A 17,403-nucleotide genomic window follows, 5' to 3' on the forward strand; every position below is an offset into this window, starting at 1 on the left:
GCACATCAGACTAACGAATCCTGGAAACTAGCATTCCTGATTCCAAGGTCAATGTTATTTCTACTATACTGACGGGGATGATTATGGAACAGGACCTTTGGAAACTAGTGGGGGAAAGGAGAATGGATAACTGATGGATGTTTTTAGCTTGATGATATGCATATCCCATGAACTGGAGTCACTCTGGGATGCAGTCCTGGGTCACTCCCACAGAGCTTCTGAGCCATCCAGTACGAATACCACTAAATACTGTTAGGTAACCAGAGTAGATGACAGCCCTTTTGTGAGAGAGGAGAAAAGCTGAGATAGATTCTACTCCGTGAAGCATGCATCCTTTCTTACCTCCTCAACATCTGCTTTCAGCCAGACTAAGATATAAAAGTGTTTTCTGGTTGGGAACTTTGCCTCTGTCTACCACTGTTCTTAATTTAGAAACTATTTAGATCTCTAGTGACTACACAGAAGGCTATCTAGCGGTTTCCCAGAGAACATCCTAAGATGCAGTAGCCCAATCAACTAAGCAAATTCTATAGAAAGAAACGATAGATTTTGGTAGCCCAGCCAACCACGGTCTCTCCCCATCCTACATAGTTTCCTGTTCTATTCTCTGTATTAGCCTTCCTAGCCAGCTGCTGTATCTCAGAGTCTTGGGTAGCCAGTGTGTGTGTGTGTGGGGAGGGGGGGGTAGCTTTGAAGCTTGGCAACTATCCTGGAGTTTCCCAAACCCTTACAGCAAAGTGCTGGCTTACTGGCACATACTTCCTGGGTGATTTCTCAGCTTAAAAAGCAACAAGAACTCTGGCTGACCATGAAATTCTCTGGCATTTGTAAAACAGCTTGGGCTTTGTGGCTACAAACCGAGGTCCAGGTCAGATTAGATGAGCATTTTATCCTGTTTACTGCCTCAAACGGACTTGGAAGCTACGGAAGGAAAGGGCTGGGAAATGTGAGAGTTGTAGAGAGCCAGAAGTTTTCAAATCAGCTAGAGGAATGTGCTGACACACTCTCTTGTTGGGGGAAAGGAATACTGTACTTCTTCTCAACACAGGTTTTTAAAACCTTCTTATCTTGCAGTTATTTAATCAATAAAAGGTACATTTTGGATATCTAGAATCTTCTATGTTCCATCTCCAGGTGAGTAAAAGAAAATGGGATTTGGATTCAACATCCTGGGTTCAAATGCCTACTCAACCCATTATGAGCTGTGAGATACAGGCCAGGTCATTATATCTCTGGGAGCCTCAGTTTTCTTGCCCGTGAACTGAGGTTATCTCATGTCTCACATGAGATGCTTCCAGTATTCATATGAATTGTGTCTAAATTTGCCTGAGAAATTATAAAATATACAGATATCGTCATAGTTATTAAGGACTACTACTGAGTTAAACCACTACAGCTAATAATTTATTATAACAATGTTTAGCTCTATTTAAAACCTACTTTTGACAATACTCTACATACATTTCCATGAATTCTGATCTGACATAAGTATATAATGTTGGGCTCTCTCCACCTCTGTGCCTTTGTTCCATTGTTTTATCCACTAAAATAGCTCCCTCCACACCTTTGCCAATTCAACTAAATTCTATTTATCCCTCAAAGTCCTGCTTAGAAATACATGCCTCAAGCACCTTGGATTAACTCATCTACTATCCATATGACCTGTCTCTTTAAGTCCTCTGCTGCACAGTTTATTCCACACTACGTAGCACACCCTCATGGCTTGACAGAAACCCCCGTGACCTCTCCAAGCCTCCAGTACTCAACTGGGGGTGGCAGTGATCATCTGGTCCCTGCCTAGTTCACAGGATTCCTACGGGATGCAGATAAGGGTGTGAATTCGGAAGCACTTTGGATGGAAACCAAAGGCAATGATATACAAATCTGAGACATGGTTCTTAAGCCTTGCTTTCAGAATGTCATAAAATGTAGCAGCCTAGTCAGATTCTGTATTTTCCAGAGAAAATGGGATCTTCTTTCACTGAAATAATAACTAGCTAAGTCGCGCCTCCTCCTTTCCTTCCTATAAGTAGAACTGCACAGATACTTACCCTCTCTTAAGTCTCGATCTATCTTGGGTGATGACTTTTTCCCCACTGACAATCCATGAACTTCTGGCCCCTCCACGTTCACTCCTGAAGGGACCCTGCTCATTAAAAACAGTTAAATTTCCCACTGAATAAAGATGTTCAGAGACAGAGGAAAGGGCAACTTAGTCAGGTAGTCAGTCTATGACTTCATATTGTAAGTTTTTGTTTTACACAAGCCCACCTATGTTTCGAGATCAAACTAACTGCCTGTCACTGCCTCCATGAAGCTCTCTAATTCCTCAAAGTGTGTGCTCTATTTCACTTCTCTAAATATTCTTAGCATCTTTTTTTTTATAGTTAATTGTATCCATAATTTCACCCCCTTGAGATTAGGCATTAAGCCTCAAAAGAACTGAAAAAAATATCATGTACCTCTTTAAAAGGCTCAGAATGTTATATTTTTGTCTTGAGCGTAGATGGCATCACTGAACTATGGCTTAACTGAAATAAACCATGACCTCATGCATGGTTCTCTACCATTCCAAGAAAGAATATTCAAGTTTCAAACTTGGCAAATATACAAATCACAGCATGATATCCCTTCAGTATACACATACTGAACAAATCCAAATGTGCACGTCCACTCTTGGATCCCCTGTAATAATTTTAGGCCACCCAGGGTTGAGGCCTTGATATCTAGTGAAAGACTGTAAGATTTTGAATAGGAAAATCCTGATCCACCAGTCCCTTATGGTAACACTCTAAAAGAGTCCTTTGCCTTGTCAGAATCTCCATTTCTGAATTTGAAAATGAATAGGCTAGACCATGTCAGCTCAAACCTGTAACTCCAACATTCTATGATTCCTCGAACTGCTTATTAACGTGTAAATTGATTTTTTACTTTTATAGTTTTTCTGTTAAATGGGGTCTACTCATTTCTGATTGAGTTAATGACACCTAATATTTTAGCTTGCAGTGAAACTTTCTGAGCTTCCTGCTTTCAAATGCAGTAAGGGAATTCAGCATGAACAAGAAAAATTTAAGCTCTATTTTATTAATAAATCCAACAGCATCCAATTTTCTCTGATTTAGAATCACAGAATGTGTAGCCTTCAGAGATTACCTGATCCAACTCCTTACTTGGAGGAAAAACGTAAGATTAGAAAGGAAGACAAACTACTCAAAATCACACAGAAGTATGGGAAGAGCTGGGGCTAGAAGGTAGAGCTCCTAATTCCCAGTGTGGAACTCATTTAATTATATTTTTTGCCTATTTCATAGAGTTAAGGTCCTTATGATGGGTATGACTCTTAAGTATTTCTTCTCATTAAAAGTAAACAGACTGTATTCTGAATGAAGAACTCACCGATTCTCATCATGTCGTCCTCCGTATCGGATCCAATAATTCTGTTTTGAATTAAAAAAGAACAAAACTGCTCAGTAGCTTTGTCACTAAAACATAACTTACAGAAAGAAAATATACATTTCAAATACTCAAAAAACCTAAAACGTTAGGACACTTGCATGCTGCATAAAGATACAATATTTTTTAAATTAATAAATAGAAAAGCTAAAGTCAATGCAATTTTGGCAAAGACAAATGATGTACAAATGGGTTTTTAAAAATAGCCTGGAATTAGCTTAAGAGTTTATAATTTTTGTTCAAGAAGTGATTTGGAATTTGGTGTCAGGAAGACACTTAAAAGATCATTCAGTCCAACTCCCTTATGTCTTGAGAATAAAGCAAACAAAGGAAAAAATTCAGCTTCATTAATCATCTGTGCAGAATCATAAAGTGACTTTTTCTGAAGTCTCTTGGGAAGATGCAATTTAAAAAAATAAGAAGTGGGAGCTGGATATAAGCATACTAGAAATGTCATTTAGAATTAGTATACTTAAAATTACCCTAATTTTTAAAATGTGCCAATAAAAATATGACATAACTAAAACAGAGATGAAAAAATGTTACAAATAGGATGTATTACAAATAGTGCTTTTTATAAACATTATGACAGGGACATTATATAAAGAACTTATATAGCTAATCAACAGGTAAATGAAAAAAGGGTATGTCCAGATAATTCATATCATAGGAAAAGTAATAACAATATGTGGAAAGTTTGTTTTGGCTGTCAAAGGAGTACAAATTAAAACAACAATAACATACCATTTTGTAGATAAGAAATACAAGTGATTTTTAAACGTTATCTCTCACTGCTGAGATATTTATAGTAAGCTGGTACTTCTAATGCTTTGCTAGAACTACTGAAGGTATCAAAAAACTCTTAGAAAAGCAATTTCAAGAACTTTAAAACTTCTCATATCCTTTGATGCCAGAATAATCCCATTCCTGGGAATTTATTCAAAGGGCACAGTTCAATACAGAGGAAAATGCTTCATGCATTAAATACAGTAGGAAAAAAATAAAAAACAAAAAATTCAGTGTTAGGAAAAGAGTTTATTTATTGCGTGTTCTATACATGTAGCTAAAAATCATTCTAAAAGCTGTAAAAATGTAGAAATGGCTTATGACACCTTAACTAAAATCAGAATAGAAATCTATCCATACCATAGTAGTAGCTGGGCAAAAGGTGTGTCTTCATATGAAGACCAAAAGTCAACACAGACAAGTGGAGTCAGCATGATGAAGAGTACAATTGAGGTGGGCTCTGTTCTTTATGAAGTCTTTTTAATGTTTAAAATGTGTAAGTGAAATACAAAATGTCACATCCAGAATCTGAGGCATAAAACAGTCCTGAGGCAAATGCATCAGGTACAAAACACTTCTCTTCCCCCCACATATATTTGCTCTTGACTTTGGATCTCAGCGATATGGAGATCTATTAAAGTCTTTTAATATTTATCACATATTCTGAGTAAACACCCACCTCCCACCTCCCCAGGTTTTGTTAATACAAAGCAGATTAGAATCTTCAGTAAATCAAGTTGGGAAATAAAATCATAAATCAGTAGTCCATTGAGTGTGCTTTTAAAAAATATTTCTTGGGGCACCTCAGTGGCTCAGTGGTTGAGCGTCTGCCTTCGAATCAGTTTGTGATCCCGGGATCCTGGGATCAAGTCCCTCATCAGGCTCCCTGCAGGGGGAGCCTGCTTCTCCTTCTGCATAAGTCTCTGCGCTTCTTGGTCTGTGTCTCTCATGAATAAATAAGTAAAATCTTTAAAAAAAAGAACCAAACATTTCCTCTTCCCTCTTTGCTCTTACCGGTTCAGTGTATGAAAATCCCAGACCCTCTGCAGCTGATTTTATTAGTTCTGATTCCAATTTATGACGCTTCACGAACATTGCCAAATCCTAGAGGAAAAAAAAATGAATGAAAAGTTTATATTTAAATAACAGTTAAGAAATATGATAAATGCTCAAGTGGAAATATTTTTCAATAGACAGTGACAAATGAGCTAAGAAAATATTCACAGCTGCAAAAAAAGTCTCCATCTCAACAGACTTTCACAAGCTATCATGTATGAGAAAAATATGCTTCTGGCATTAATAATTAAAGTACAAAAGAATAGCATTCTAGAACCTTGACTAAACTGCTAGGGATCCCTGGGTGGCGCAGTGGTTTAGCGCCTGCCTTTGGCCCAGGGCGCGATCCTGGAGACCCGGGATCGAATCCCACATCGGGCTCCCGGTGCATGGAGCCTGCTTCTCCCTCTGCCTGTGTCTCTGCCTCTCTCTCTCTCTCTCTCTGTGTGTGTGACTATCATAAATAAAAATTAAAAAAAAATAAACTGCTAGATATCTGTAAGAGCAGTGCTACACTTTTACCAGTTCTGCCTAGAGCATCTAGCAGAATGCAGTTTCTTCTCAGGATGTTGGTCTCACCTCTCGGGCCTCAATGGATGCTGGGTCACTGCTGTCATCCAGCAGACCCTCGTAGTAATCCACATTGTCTAGGACATCCTCATCATCTGGATGGAGGAGAAGATAGGCCTTGGCACACTCCAAGGCTTTCACATATTCACCAACTGAAAGACCAAGGAGTTGTAGCATTAGAGTTAGGCTAGGTCGAGCCAGAGGATTTTCAAGAAATACTTCAACATGTTCTAGGTGAGGTCAGCATTAAACACAAGTGAGAGGGAAGATAAGGTGAAGCCAAACAGCCGACACAGAAATAGTCACAGATAAAACCAGATTCTCAAATATGGAGAACAAACTGATGGTTGCCACAGGGGAGGGAGGTGGCTGAGGGGATGGGGGAAATATAGGGGATTAAGAAGTGCAAACTTCCAGTTATAAAATAAGTAAATCACAGAGCTGAAATAACAGCATAGGGAATGCAGACAATAAGATTGTAATAACATTGGTGACAGATGGTGACTATACTTATCATGATGAGCCCTGAGTAATGTACAGGATTGTTGATTCATTATATTGTACACATGAAACTAATATAACACTCTGTGTTAATTATACTTCAATCCTATGTCTCTGCCTCTCTCTCTCATTAATAAATAAAATAAAACATCTTAAAAAATAAAAAATATACTTCAAAAAAATAGCCACAGACAAAAGGAAGGACATGATTACATGATTTCAGTATTTAAAAGGTACTAATTTTGGTCTGCTTTGGCACTTAGATGTGTTTTGTATCAATTATTAAAAGTTTCTACCTGAAGATGTTGTTGACAACTTATATTATTGAATACAAATAAGCAGAGCAGAATCTGGGGAGCTAATTCTGTTTTGGGGCTGAGTTTGACATCGTGTTTTCTAAAACCAATTTCAGTGATCCCAATTCTATTCATTGCTTTTAAAAAATTACTAACAGCACAATGTCCATGAGTAAGGAGACACATAAAATAAATTCTAGTACAGTATATGTGGATTGTATATGTGGATGTAAAGAAAAATTAATGAGGAAGATCTCCATGTACCGATAAAATTAGGTTAAACCATATAAAATTGCCAAAATTTGACCTTTTTTGAACTAAGCAAATGGTAATTTCATAGGTCCAACCTACTAAGGAAATGCTTTTCATGATTTTATTTTTAAATAATCTTTACATCCAACATGGGGCTCAAACCTACAACCCCAAGATCAAGAGTCACATGCTTTACTGACTAAGCCAGGTATCCCCTGATATATTATTATTATTATTATTATTATTATTATTATTATTATTATGAGAGAAAGGGAGACTGGAGGTTGGGGGCAGAGGGAGAGAGAGAATATTAAGCAGGCTCCACACCCAGTACAGAACCCCAATGTGGGGCTCTATTCCATGACCCTGAGAGCATGACCTGAGCCAAAATCAAGAGATTGATGCTTAACCAACTGTGCCACCCAGATGACTCCTCCCTACTGATATATACTATTACATGAAGAAAGCAGTGTAAAGAACAGTGTAAATAATACATTATCTTCTATGTATAAAAGGGGGAAATAAGTTGGGTTTTGTGTAGGGGTGTGTGTGTGTGTGTGTGTGTGTGTGTGTTGAAGAGACAAATCGAAAACTAGTTATAGGGCATGAAACTGGGTTGCAGAAAAAAGTAAGAAAGGGAGGCTTTTATGACATTTGGTCTTTGAATTTGTGAATATATCATCTATTAAAATTAAGTTGAAAAATTAAATGTAAAAATCCTGAAAAATGTCAGTCTAGTGTAATTGTCAGGACATTATCACAGCATTTTCCCACTTGTGGCTTCACCTGTTCTCCTTATCCTGAGTTTGCCGTGATGTGAGATGAGAGAGAAAAAAACAACAACAGGTAAATCCTCATTGCCTCAATGGTAAACTGGGAAATGCAGAGGACAATTTGATGTCTGTAATGATGAACAACAGCTCTCCTTCAAAAGGTCTTCTGGAATGATCCACACCTTACCTCGATAGTAGGCGAACTGTAGGTAGTCATAATGCAGGGGAAGAAAGTTCTCGATTGGAGACAGGCGGCCGGGGCGAGTGGCAAGTTCCCTCACGCACTCGTGCTGACAAACCAGCACCTGCATGTAGTGATCTGGAAGGCAACAGTGAGGGAGGTGGGTCGCTCCAGTCCGCTGGAGGGTCCAGACTTCAAGGTGGGAGCCACAGTTAGACAGGGCATGCCCCACCTCACCACACTGTGAGGGCCACCTCGTTATCATCTTCACTTCATGAGCAGGAACTTCTCACAAAGGAAGGAAATGACTTGCCAAAGGCCTCCTGGTCAATGATCCCTAGAGTAATGAACAGTGGATTCCAAACCTTGTGTCCTCTAGTCTTTTCTCCAGACTGCACTTTCCACTTCTTACCCTTTTTCTACATCTCCTGAAAAGTGACACAGGCCATGTCAGCCCACCCGTGCCCATGTGAACAAACGCCTTTCCCATTTAAGACCTCTGGGGCCTCCCTTTGGATACTTTGGGTACATGTCCTGGGTCAGGGTTGGAAGTTCAGATCCCAGTTATGCTAAGGAGCAGTTGAGAGAAAGGACAGCCGTGCATATGAGGAGCTCTTTCTCCTTGTTAACATTTTCAAGAACTTTTCCTAAAGGGGAAATAAAAACAATATATATAATTTTTTTACATCTATCGATCAGGAACCTATTCTACTCAGTTACCAAATAGTCCATCACCTGAACATTGGAAATCCTAATACTGTAGGGACTGGTAAAATAGGAGGAGGAGGAAAGCTAAAGCATTTAGATACACATTTTGTCTCTTTCTCTGTTTCCCTTTCTCTATCACCATTCTTGTCATTTCTAAACAGGCGAGGATTCTCAAGTGTAGGGGTCATCTTGCTTCCGTTAGCTCTGGGCTCTCTCCTATCCAAGCATGAGCTGAGGAAATGACAGTCGCTAATGTTCCAGAAAACAAACACTTCCTACATTTTTTCCCAACTTTGATTTTCACAATGAAGATAGAAATAGTCTTCTCCAAAAAGAGAAGATTTTATTCATGTCTGTGTAGAGCAGGCTTTCTTGAGAATGACGATACAACTGTCTGACTTCATGACTTTACATTTTAATTTAACACAACTGCCTCCTTTCAAAGGTTCTCTGTTAGGCAGAGTTTGGCTCATCTCTTAATGACTTGAAGAGAGACCCCAGAGCACAACAGAAAGGGCGTGTGCATTTTCTGGTGTGTAGGCAAATGGGCCAGTTCTTGCGCAACCTGGCAAACTCAACCCAACATAGCACAGCTAACAGAATCCCTACAGTCTATTGGTTCTTATTTTTTTTAAAGATTTTATTTATTTATTTATGAGAGACACAGAGAGAGAGATGCAGAGACACAGGCAGAGGGAGAAGCAGGCACCACGCAGGAAGCCCAATGGCCCAATGTGGGACTCAATTCCCGGACTCCAGAATTACAACCTGAGCCGAAGTCAGACGCTCAATCACTGAGCCACCCAGACATCCCCAGTCTATTGGTTCTTAATTGCAGCTGGAGGATGGGAGGAGAAAAATGAGTTCTGTTTATTTGTTTAGCATGTTAGAAATAAACAGCTATATAAATAGCCAATAGATAGCTGTTTTATTTCTTACAAAAACGACAAACAACCTTCAACTGTTTCTCTTAGTTAGCTGGCCATTGGCATTCCTCTTTACCTTCTAACACACATTCCTCCTAATTCCAAATGACACGCAAAAGGAAGAGGTAGAAAATACACCCAACAAGACCCAAAATCTGAATCAAATTATTTTTCGACACAAGACACAAAGAGCAAACAAAATGAGTGATAAAGTGATCTTCTTTAGGGCCTCAACAAGCATAGTTGATAATAAATGGCATTGAGAAGCCATTTGTATTTTTCTCCTATTTTTAGTGTTGTTCTATCTCAAAAATCCAAATATTCTGGCTTTCTAAATATATTCTGTATTTTAAAAGCCACTTTCACTTTTAATTTAGAACAGTTTTGAACCACACAAGAATTTACAGCGTTATAACACATTTTATTGGTTGTATTTCTTGTCTCCTTTCTAAATCAAATGTTATTGCGCAATTACTATGTTTTAATAAGTTTGAGATACAAGACCCTTGTGTGGGAATATTTTTAAAATTTTTCTTCTCATAATAAATTGGAAATGCATCAAATTCTCAAGAAGACTTACCATATTTTTGTAATATATGATCTTTGATTGAGCTTCAGGAACCATGACATTTTTTTAAATCACTTTTCTTTACTGGAAATAGGGGTAATGGTGATAGTTGTATTAAGTATTAAGAGCCTGAGTTAGGAGATGTCTATTCTTTCCCAGCAATGAAGATGCTATGGTGACCTCGAGCAAATCATTAAATGTTATTCTGTGGGAATCTGTCAGTTTTCCGAAATCAGACATAAGACATTCGCCAAAGCTGTTTAGTGGCCATTGGTAGAGGCAGATGTAGAGATGATTGGTGGCGGGGGGTAGAGACAGGACACATATCCTTACACAACTACAAGATAATAAACCATAATAAAGGAGAAGCATTCCTGAATAAAAGATTACGTGTAAAGAATACTTAACAATTGAAATGTGAAACACACATAAAACTGATATTCAAATGAGCGGTGCGCAAAAAAATGTATGGAAATGACTGCAGGAAGCCTAGCAAAATAAAATCTTTGGGGAGAAAAATCCTCAATAATTCAGATATTGGTACTGATATTAGGTGAACTGAGTTGGTTTTGGGTAACTGAATATGTGGCAGATAGGTCATCCAACAAATTGAATTTCAATCTACCTCATAAGATAAATTTTGAAAGATGTTTCCTAATCATCCCTCTCAAAGACCTTAACAATTTATGATCTATATTTTCAAAACATAGAGTATTATTGATCCTTTTAATCTGAAATGTGATTGATGGATATGTCATTTTCTTCTCCCCTCCCTCCCTTCCTTCCTTCCCTTTTTTTCTTCCCACTCATTCATTGAATAAATATTTACTAAGCACCAATCTTTGTCAGTCAGTATACTTAGGGGCTTAATCTTCAGCCCCTAAGAAGATAGGACATTAGGCAAGTGATAGAGGAAAGCAACAATTTTCAAAGTCTGTGAGTGGAAATGAACATGGTATTTCCAGGAAATGCCACAGGAGGGGATCTAAGAGACAGAAAGAGAGGGGATGAAAATATATACAAATGCACAATCATGAAAGTCCTTATTAAAGGTTTTGGGTTTTATTCTAAGTGCAGTGGGAGCCTTTGGTGGGGGGGAGGGTGTTCCATGAATATACTCTCTCTTTTTTTTTTTTTTTTTGGAAGAGTATTCTGACTGCTTACATAGCAAAACGTCATTAGGACATGAGGACCAGCAAGGAGGCTATCACCATGGCTTTGTTAAAATATACTGTTGATCTGAACCAGGGTGGTAGCAAAAGGGGTGGAGTGAACCAGGGACTCTTACATGCTATTAGGAGGTAGCACCTACCAGAGCTTGGTAACAAATCAGAGGAGAATAGGAATTAAGGGAAATGTTGGATTGAAAAATAATGTTTTGGGATTTGTTTAGAACTACTAGTGAGGGGTGCTTTTCATAGAGACAGAAAACATTGGCATTTGGGGAAAGCGTGAGGCATCAGCCTCAGCCTAGGGTGTGATCCTGCGGACCCGGGATCGAGTCCCGTGTCGGGCTCCCTGCATGGAGCCTGCTTCTCCTTTCTCTCTCTCATGAATAAATAAATAAAAGTCTTTAAAAATAAAAAAAGAACAACAACAACAACAAAAAAGAACATCACACAACCATTCAATACAATAAGGTAGACTATGTGTACTACTTACATGAGAAGTCCACACTGTATTGTTAAGCATAAAATAAAAAAAATATGCTCAAAATAAGTATTCACAGTATTGTCTCATTTTTATAAAAAATAATTATAAATAAGTACGTAAACATTTACATATGCATCTGAAAAGGTTTGGGAGCACAGTCACCAAATTTAAGCTAGGTAGATTTATTTATAGGACATAAGATGATTAAATAGATGTTTCATTTTTCACAATTTATACTTTTGTGTTGTTGGAATAATTTTACAGATTGCATGTAGTAATTCTATAATCAGGAAATAAATAAAGGAAAAAATAAGCTTTACCTGCAATGGCTTCATAGAGACCAGCTTTGTACCCTAAGTACTCATACTCTTCAAATCTCTGAGGCCCCTCACACAGGGCTCTGCACTCCATATCTTCATTGAAATATTCTCTTAAAGCTTGCTCAAAGTACTTGATAGCCAGCTCAAAGTCATCAGCCTCATAATATTTAACTCCTGCACTGTAACTCTCCTGCAAAGAAGAGGAAGAAAAAAAAGTGTGTGTGTGTGTGTGTGTGTGTGTGTGTGTAGATAGATAGATGGATTTCTATCTATCTATCTATCTATCTATCTATCTATCTATCTATCTATCTTTTTTCCCCAAAGAGCACCTCTGAAGCACTTGAATAGCAGTATTTAGGCAGACTCAGGATCATTTGGGGAGTGGGGCACTGGGCTCCTGTACTGTCGAAGAAAAATGAACGGTTTTACTGGGAGATAAAGACTAACTTCCCTGGCTTCACGGAATTATAAATAAGAATGGAGTTATCAAGCAAGCTGAATGCTGTGGCATCAGTCAATTTCATATTCTTCTTGAGCACAGACATGTAGAACAGTATTTTCTAACCTCATCTGAATGTAGGTATGCCATGCAACAAAGCCCAGCCAGGTAGACTGATGTGGGTGGCCATGACACATTCATTTTCCAGACCTGCCTGACCCAATTTAATAATGATGATGGTGATGATGATGATGATAAAAGGCTTATATTGAAAATCTTCTCGTATCTTGTTCTTCAATCATCTTGGAAGTCACGTGTCAGGAATGGTGACCTCTCCGATTGAAAAAAAAAGCCCTTCCAACTTATTGTGATTTCAAGTAAGCTTTCATTTAAAGTCAGTAATATGTAGCTTTAAAATATCAGAATTTGTAAAGTAGAAGGACAGTGGAAAAGCAATGGACTGGGAGCTAGGAACCACAGTGTGACCTGAGCAATTCATATTGGCTTCAACTCCCATATGTAAAGTTTGAAGGGGGCACTGAGGTTCAGAGAGGGTGACAGATCTTTATATCATGTTCTACTTTTCACCATATCATATAGCTTTTCTAAGGGAATTTTAACCTTCTTTCACCTTTTTTTAACTCTAATAATTACAATATATCATCTGAGAACTCTGGCAGTATAAAACTATTACTGTATTAGAAATCAAGAATCAACCTGATATACCCATTCCAGGCATCTGCTTTGAGTCCAGTGAAACTTAGGAATACCTATCTCCTTCTGCTTAGGGCAAGGATCCTCTGCTCACCAGATGTGGTTTGGCTTCTCGATCTACCAATTGGAGCACTTCAACGCCGGCCATTGTTCTGTAATTCTCGATGTTCTGCTGCATTTCCATATGCTCAGGGTTGGCCATGAAAAATGTGTGGGCTGCTTCCACTGCCTTTTCCAGCTGGTTAAGCTATGGAGAAAAAAAAAAAAGAGGCCCAAATGAAGGCAAACATTTCTAACCTGGCTCAGTACTAGTCCAAGGGCTAACAGCTAAAGTGGCAGGGACAGCTTCCAGGTTACATTCACTATACTCAATCTCTGTACTACAAAGTGGAAGGTTAATAAACAGAGATCCTAAAATGATACATGGATATTCAGGCTTTAGTGAAAATAGCTAAATGTGGTCTATTCCAAATTTATTCTTTTCCCACTCTTTTCTGAACCATCTGCATTTCTGGGAAGCTGAATCTTTCTGCTTCTGTTTGTTTCATGATTGATCAAAATAAAAAGCTGCCAATGCTGTGCCACCTCTAATTCATATTTTTAACATTTTTATCTTTTATTTTCTCTTTTCTTTTTGTTCCTTTTGTCTTTAATCCTTACAAAGGGAGTATAAACAAACCTATGACTTTCCAAAGGATGAGAATGAGTATACCTCCCACTCCACCAAATTTATCAGGCTTTAGAATGTGAATAATACAAAAACCAAAAGAATACAAAATAACATTCCAATGCATAACAAATGCTGAATGCAGTACATAAAATGCTTTATCACACTCCTTTGATTGAAATATTTGATTCCAGATCTACAATTTAGATTCTAATTAATACAAAAGGAAGAACTTCTAATAATCACTACATAGGCACTACAAAGACTTCTCCTATGCCACACAGATTCTCCATGAAATGCAATTTTAACAAAATAGAATTAAATTTACTCAATTTAAGACATTTTGCTTTGTGCTTTAGACATAGAGAACATTTATAGACAGATCCGTTTGCCCATATCAGAAAAATGAATATTCACAGTAATAACTTTTTCATGGTAAAATCCAAATACGTTTTTTTTAATCCAAATACGTTTGATCTATTTTAGAATATGAAGGCATGAAAACTCATTGTTATTAAAAAGTAAATGTAAAATCATGGAACAGCATAAAAGATTCAACTTAGTCTTGCCTGAGTCTTACCACTCAGGTATTAGTAAGAAATATAAGTACTGAATTCCCAAGTCCCCAGCTACTGCCATTTTGTAATAATGGCAAATAATCTTAGCCCTCACCACAGAAAACATAAATTGCCCTATCTTAAGATCTGAGATCCTTACTTTGTCTAATCATAGTAAAGCCTTCCCTTTTCCTGTTGAATTTGCATGCTCTTAGCTACTGGCCTTCTTTCCATTAAATCTTGCCTTATTAGTTTCCCTGCCACTTTTACCTTTGTCCTCAATTCTGTGCTCCCAGAATAATATTGGCTGTCAAAATCACTAATTTTGGATGTGGTTTCTTTTTTAATTTACAATTTCTCAACTTCTCACTCACTAAATATGAATTGTATGGACATCTACACAGTAATGAGTATACAGATATAGAGGAAAAACAGTAGGTTCTAAGTTCGGTGTCTGTCTACACTTATTGATCAAGTAAACCTGGAAGAAGTTATCAAAAAGAATGTAATCTTGCCATTTGCAATGATGTGGAGGGAACTAGAGACTATTACGCTAAGTGAAATAAGTCATTCAGAGAAAGAAAAATACCATATGATTTTACTCATACACGGAATTTAAGAAACAAAACAGATGAACATAGGGAAAGTGAAGGAAAATATACAATAAGATGAAAATTGATAGGGTAGCAAACCATAAAAGATACTGAACTCCAGGAAAAAAACTGAGGGCTGCTGGGGGGGGGGGGGGTGTGGGCAGATGGGGTAATTGGGTGATGGGCAGTAAGGAGGGCACTTGATATAATGAACACTGGGTGTTATATGCAAGTGATGAATCACTAAATTCTACTTCTGCAACTAATTATTTTTTTTAAAGATTTTATTTATTTATTCATGAGAGACACAGAGAGAGGTAGAGACAGAGGGAGAAGCAGGCTCCATGCAGGGAGCCCAACGTGGGACTCAATCCCGGGTCTCCAGGATCACGCCCTGGGCTGAAGGTGGTGCTAAACTGCTGAGCCACCCAGGCTGCCCCAATTCTGCAACTAATTAAAAAAAAATGATAATCTATAACTCCTGTGGACACATAATTTATGAGGATATAATAAAGTCTTTGCAGTTGGTAGAGACAGTCTACAGCTAAGAGTAAAACTATAAATTATGAACAAAACAGATTAGCACTGACATACTCTGGTTCTATAGCACAATCCATTAAAAATTGATAGAACATACATAAATACTTCTGTTTTTCACTTTTCCACCTTCATCGTTTCTTCAGGCTGTTCTAATGATCTAGAGAGCCTCTATCTCTTGGTCTTTTCTTGTTGAAATCTAACCTATCCCATAAAGTTAAGCCTAATTCCTGACTCTCTAAGAGATCCTTTTTCAACACTATCGCTACAGTCAAGTACAGCAATATCATCTTCTCCCTATTTCTCTATGAGCACCTATCATACTCTGCTGTACATTGCACCTCCCTGAGTATATTCATTTCTTCTAGTAGAGCTCTCTGAGACTAGAGGCCATAAGAGTTCTTTTTTGTTTGTCTTCACCTACTTGACATGTAGATGAAGTCTATGATATGGCTTAGGAGAAAAAAAGAACTTCTAACAAGTAAATCTCTTACACAAATCAAAAAGTGTATTACATGTGAGTATGCTTCTTAAGCTCTACTGGACTAAAAGGACGTCAGTTTAATAACATCTCTGAAGTCATCATTCATACTGAGAGCTTCCAATACTGATTATTAGCAAAGTATATGATTCAATAGCTCTTGAAAATTGTCAGTCACTGTTGACAAGTTGGTTCCTTTACTGAGATCTTACCACACCTGCTGTTGGATTTTTTTTGCACAGTTGATGTTTTCCCCATTTATAATCCAGTACTGAGCATATCATCTTCCCCAATATAAATATTAAGAAGATTCCATGACTTAAAGTTAAATCATAAAATTTTTTCATGAACTGGCCATGGCTTTTAAATCATTGTGAACCAGTTCAGGAAACTCAAACTGGCTGCCAAAGTCTATAAAACAAGCCATTATTTTAACTAGAATCTTGATATCTTTGTATTCTATTTTAGAAATTAGATATATACATGTGAAGTGGTAGGAAAACTCCAGGTGAACATGCGTATGCTGCATATAATGCCATATTATGCGATGGGGATTATTATAAGGCTTTGTAAGTACTAGTTTCAGCTAAGGAAGGATCGACCCACTACTTCACTGAAACAAACAAACAGCCAACTGCCCTGAAAGGCTCCACACTGGACTTCCTTTAAGACCAAAGCAAATTAAATTTAAATTAAAAAAAAAAAAAAAGACCAAACTAAAATAAACCACAAGAGAGGGTAAATCTATACATCAAAAAAATAAATTGCAAAATAAAGAGCAACTGAGGAAAGGGAAAGGATTTGACGACAAGATGGTATCAAATTTAGAAAGGAGCCAACCGCTCCCCCTGAGATATGAGAAATACCGGCCAGAAATGCCTTTAAGATGCATTGGATCATTTCATCTCAGGCTGTGAAGAACTAAGGCGAACATTTTCTCCTGCCAGCCTAAAAGCAGGACTGTACGTGGCAGTCATACTGCATGGAAAAAAAGAAATGAATGCTGATTAAATCAACACCCTGCTGACATTCTAAGTTACTCTGTCCACTGGTGAGTGAATGAAATTCTTTTGATGCACTAATGGTTTTCCATAGCGAGTAATAAAGAAGCATTTCAAAAGGACACGTTGACTATTTAGAAACCCTCAGTAGCTATCCATTGACCACAAAAGAGATTCCAAAAACTATGTATGTGACATTCAAAACCTCCAGGATTTGGCCTCAACTCACTTTCTAGCCAAACATCTTCATCTCTGCCATTATGCAAACTTTTCCCAGAAAAGTTCTAGAAGAACTGCTCTTTTTCAAAAGATTTTATTTATTTGAGAGAGAGAAAGAGAAAGAGAATGGGGGATGGAGAGTGGAGGGAAAG

The 17,403-nt window shown here is 37.7% G+C and overlaps 1 protein-coding gene across 1 annotated transcript in view; it reads right to left on the bottom strand.

Moving 5' to 3' along the window:
• The window catches only part of P3H2 (prolyl 3-hydroxylase 2), a 150,232-nt gene that overhangs the window by 19,394 nt on the left and 113,435 nt on the right, over positions 1–17,403 (bottom strand). Inside the window, exons 2-8 of the mRNA XM_072807833.1 lie at positions 13,291–13,443; positions 12,044–12,233; positions 7,875–8,006; positions 5,875–6,017; positions 5,254–5,343; positions 3,397–3,437; positions 2,052–2,146 (exon numbers count right to left, since the gene is read on the bottom strand). Of these exons, the coding sequence (XP_072663934.1) occupies positions 2,052–2,146; positions 3,397–3,437; positions 5,254–5,343; positions 5,875–6,017; positions 7,875–8,006; positions 12,044–12,233; positions 13,291–13,443 (844 nt within the window). The remainder of the gene's footprint in view (positions 1–2,051; positions 2,147–3,396; positions 3,438–5,253; positions 5,344–5,874; positions 6,018–7,874; positions 8,007–12,043; positions 12,234–13,290; positions 13,444–17,403) is intronic.

This window comes from Canis lupus, chromosome 31 (genome assembly GCF_048164855.1).
Source record: "Canis lupus baileyi chromosome 31, mCanLup2.hap1, whole genome shotgun sequence".
NCBI lineage: Eukaryota > Metazoa > Chordata > Mammalia > Carnivora > Canidae > Canis > Canis lupus.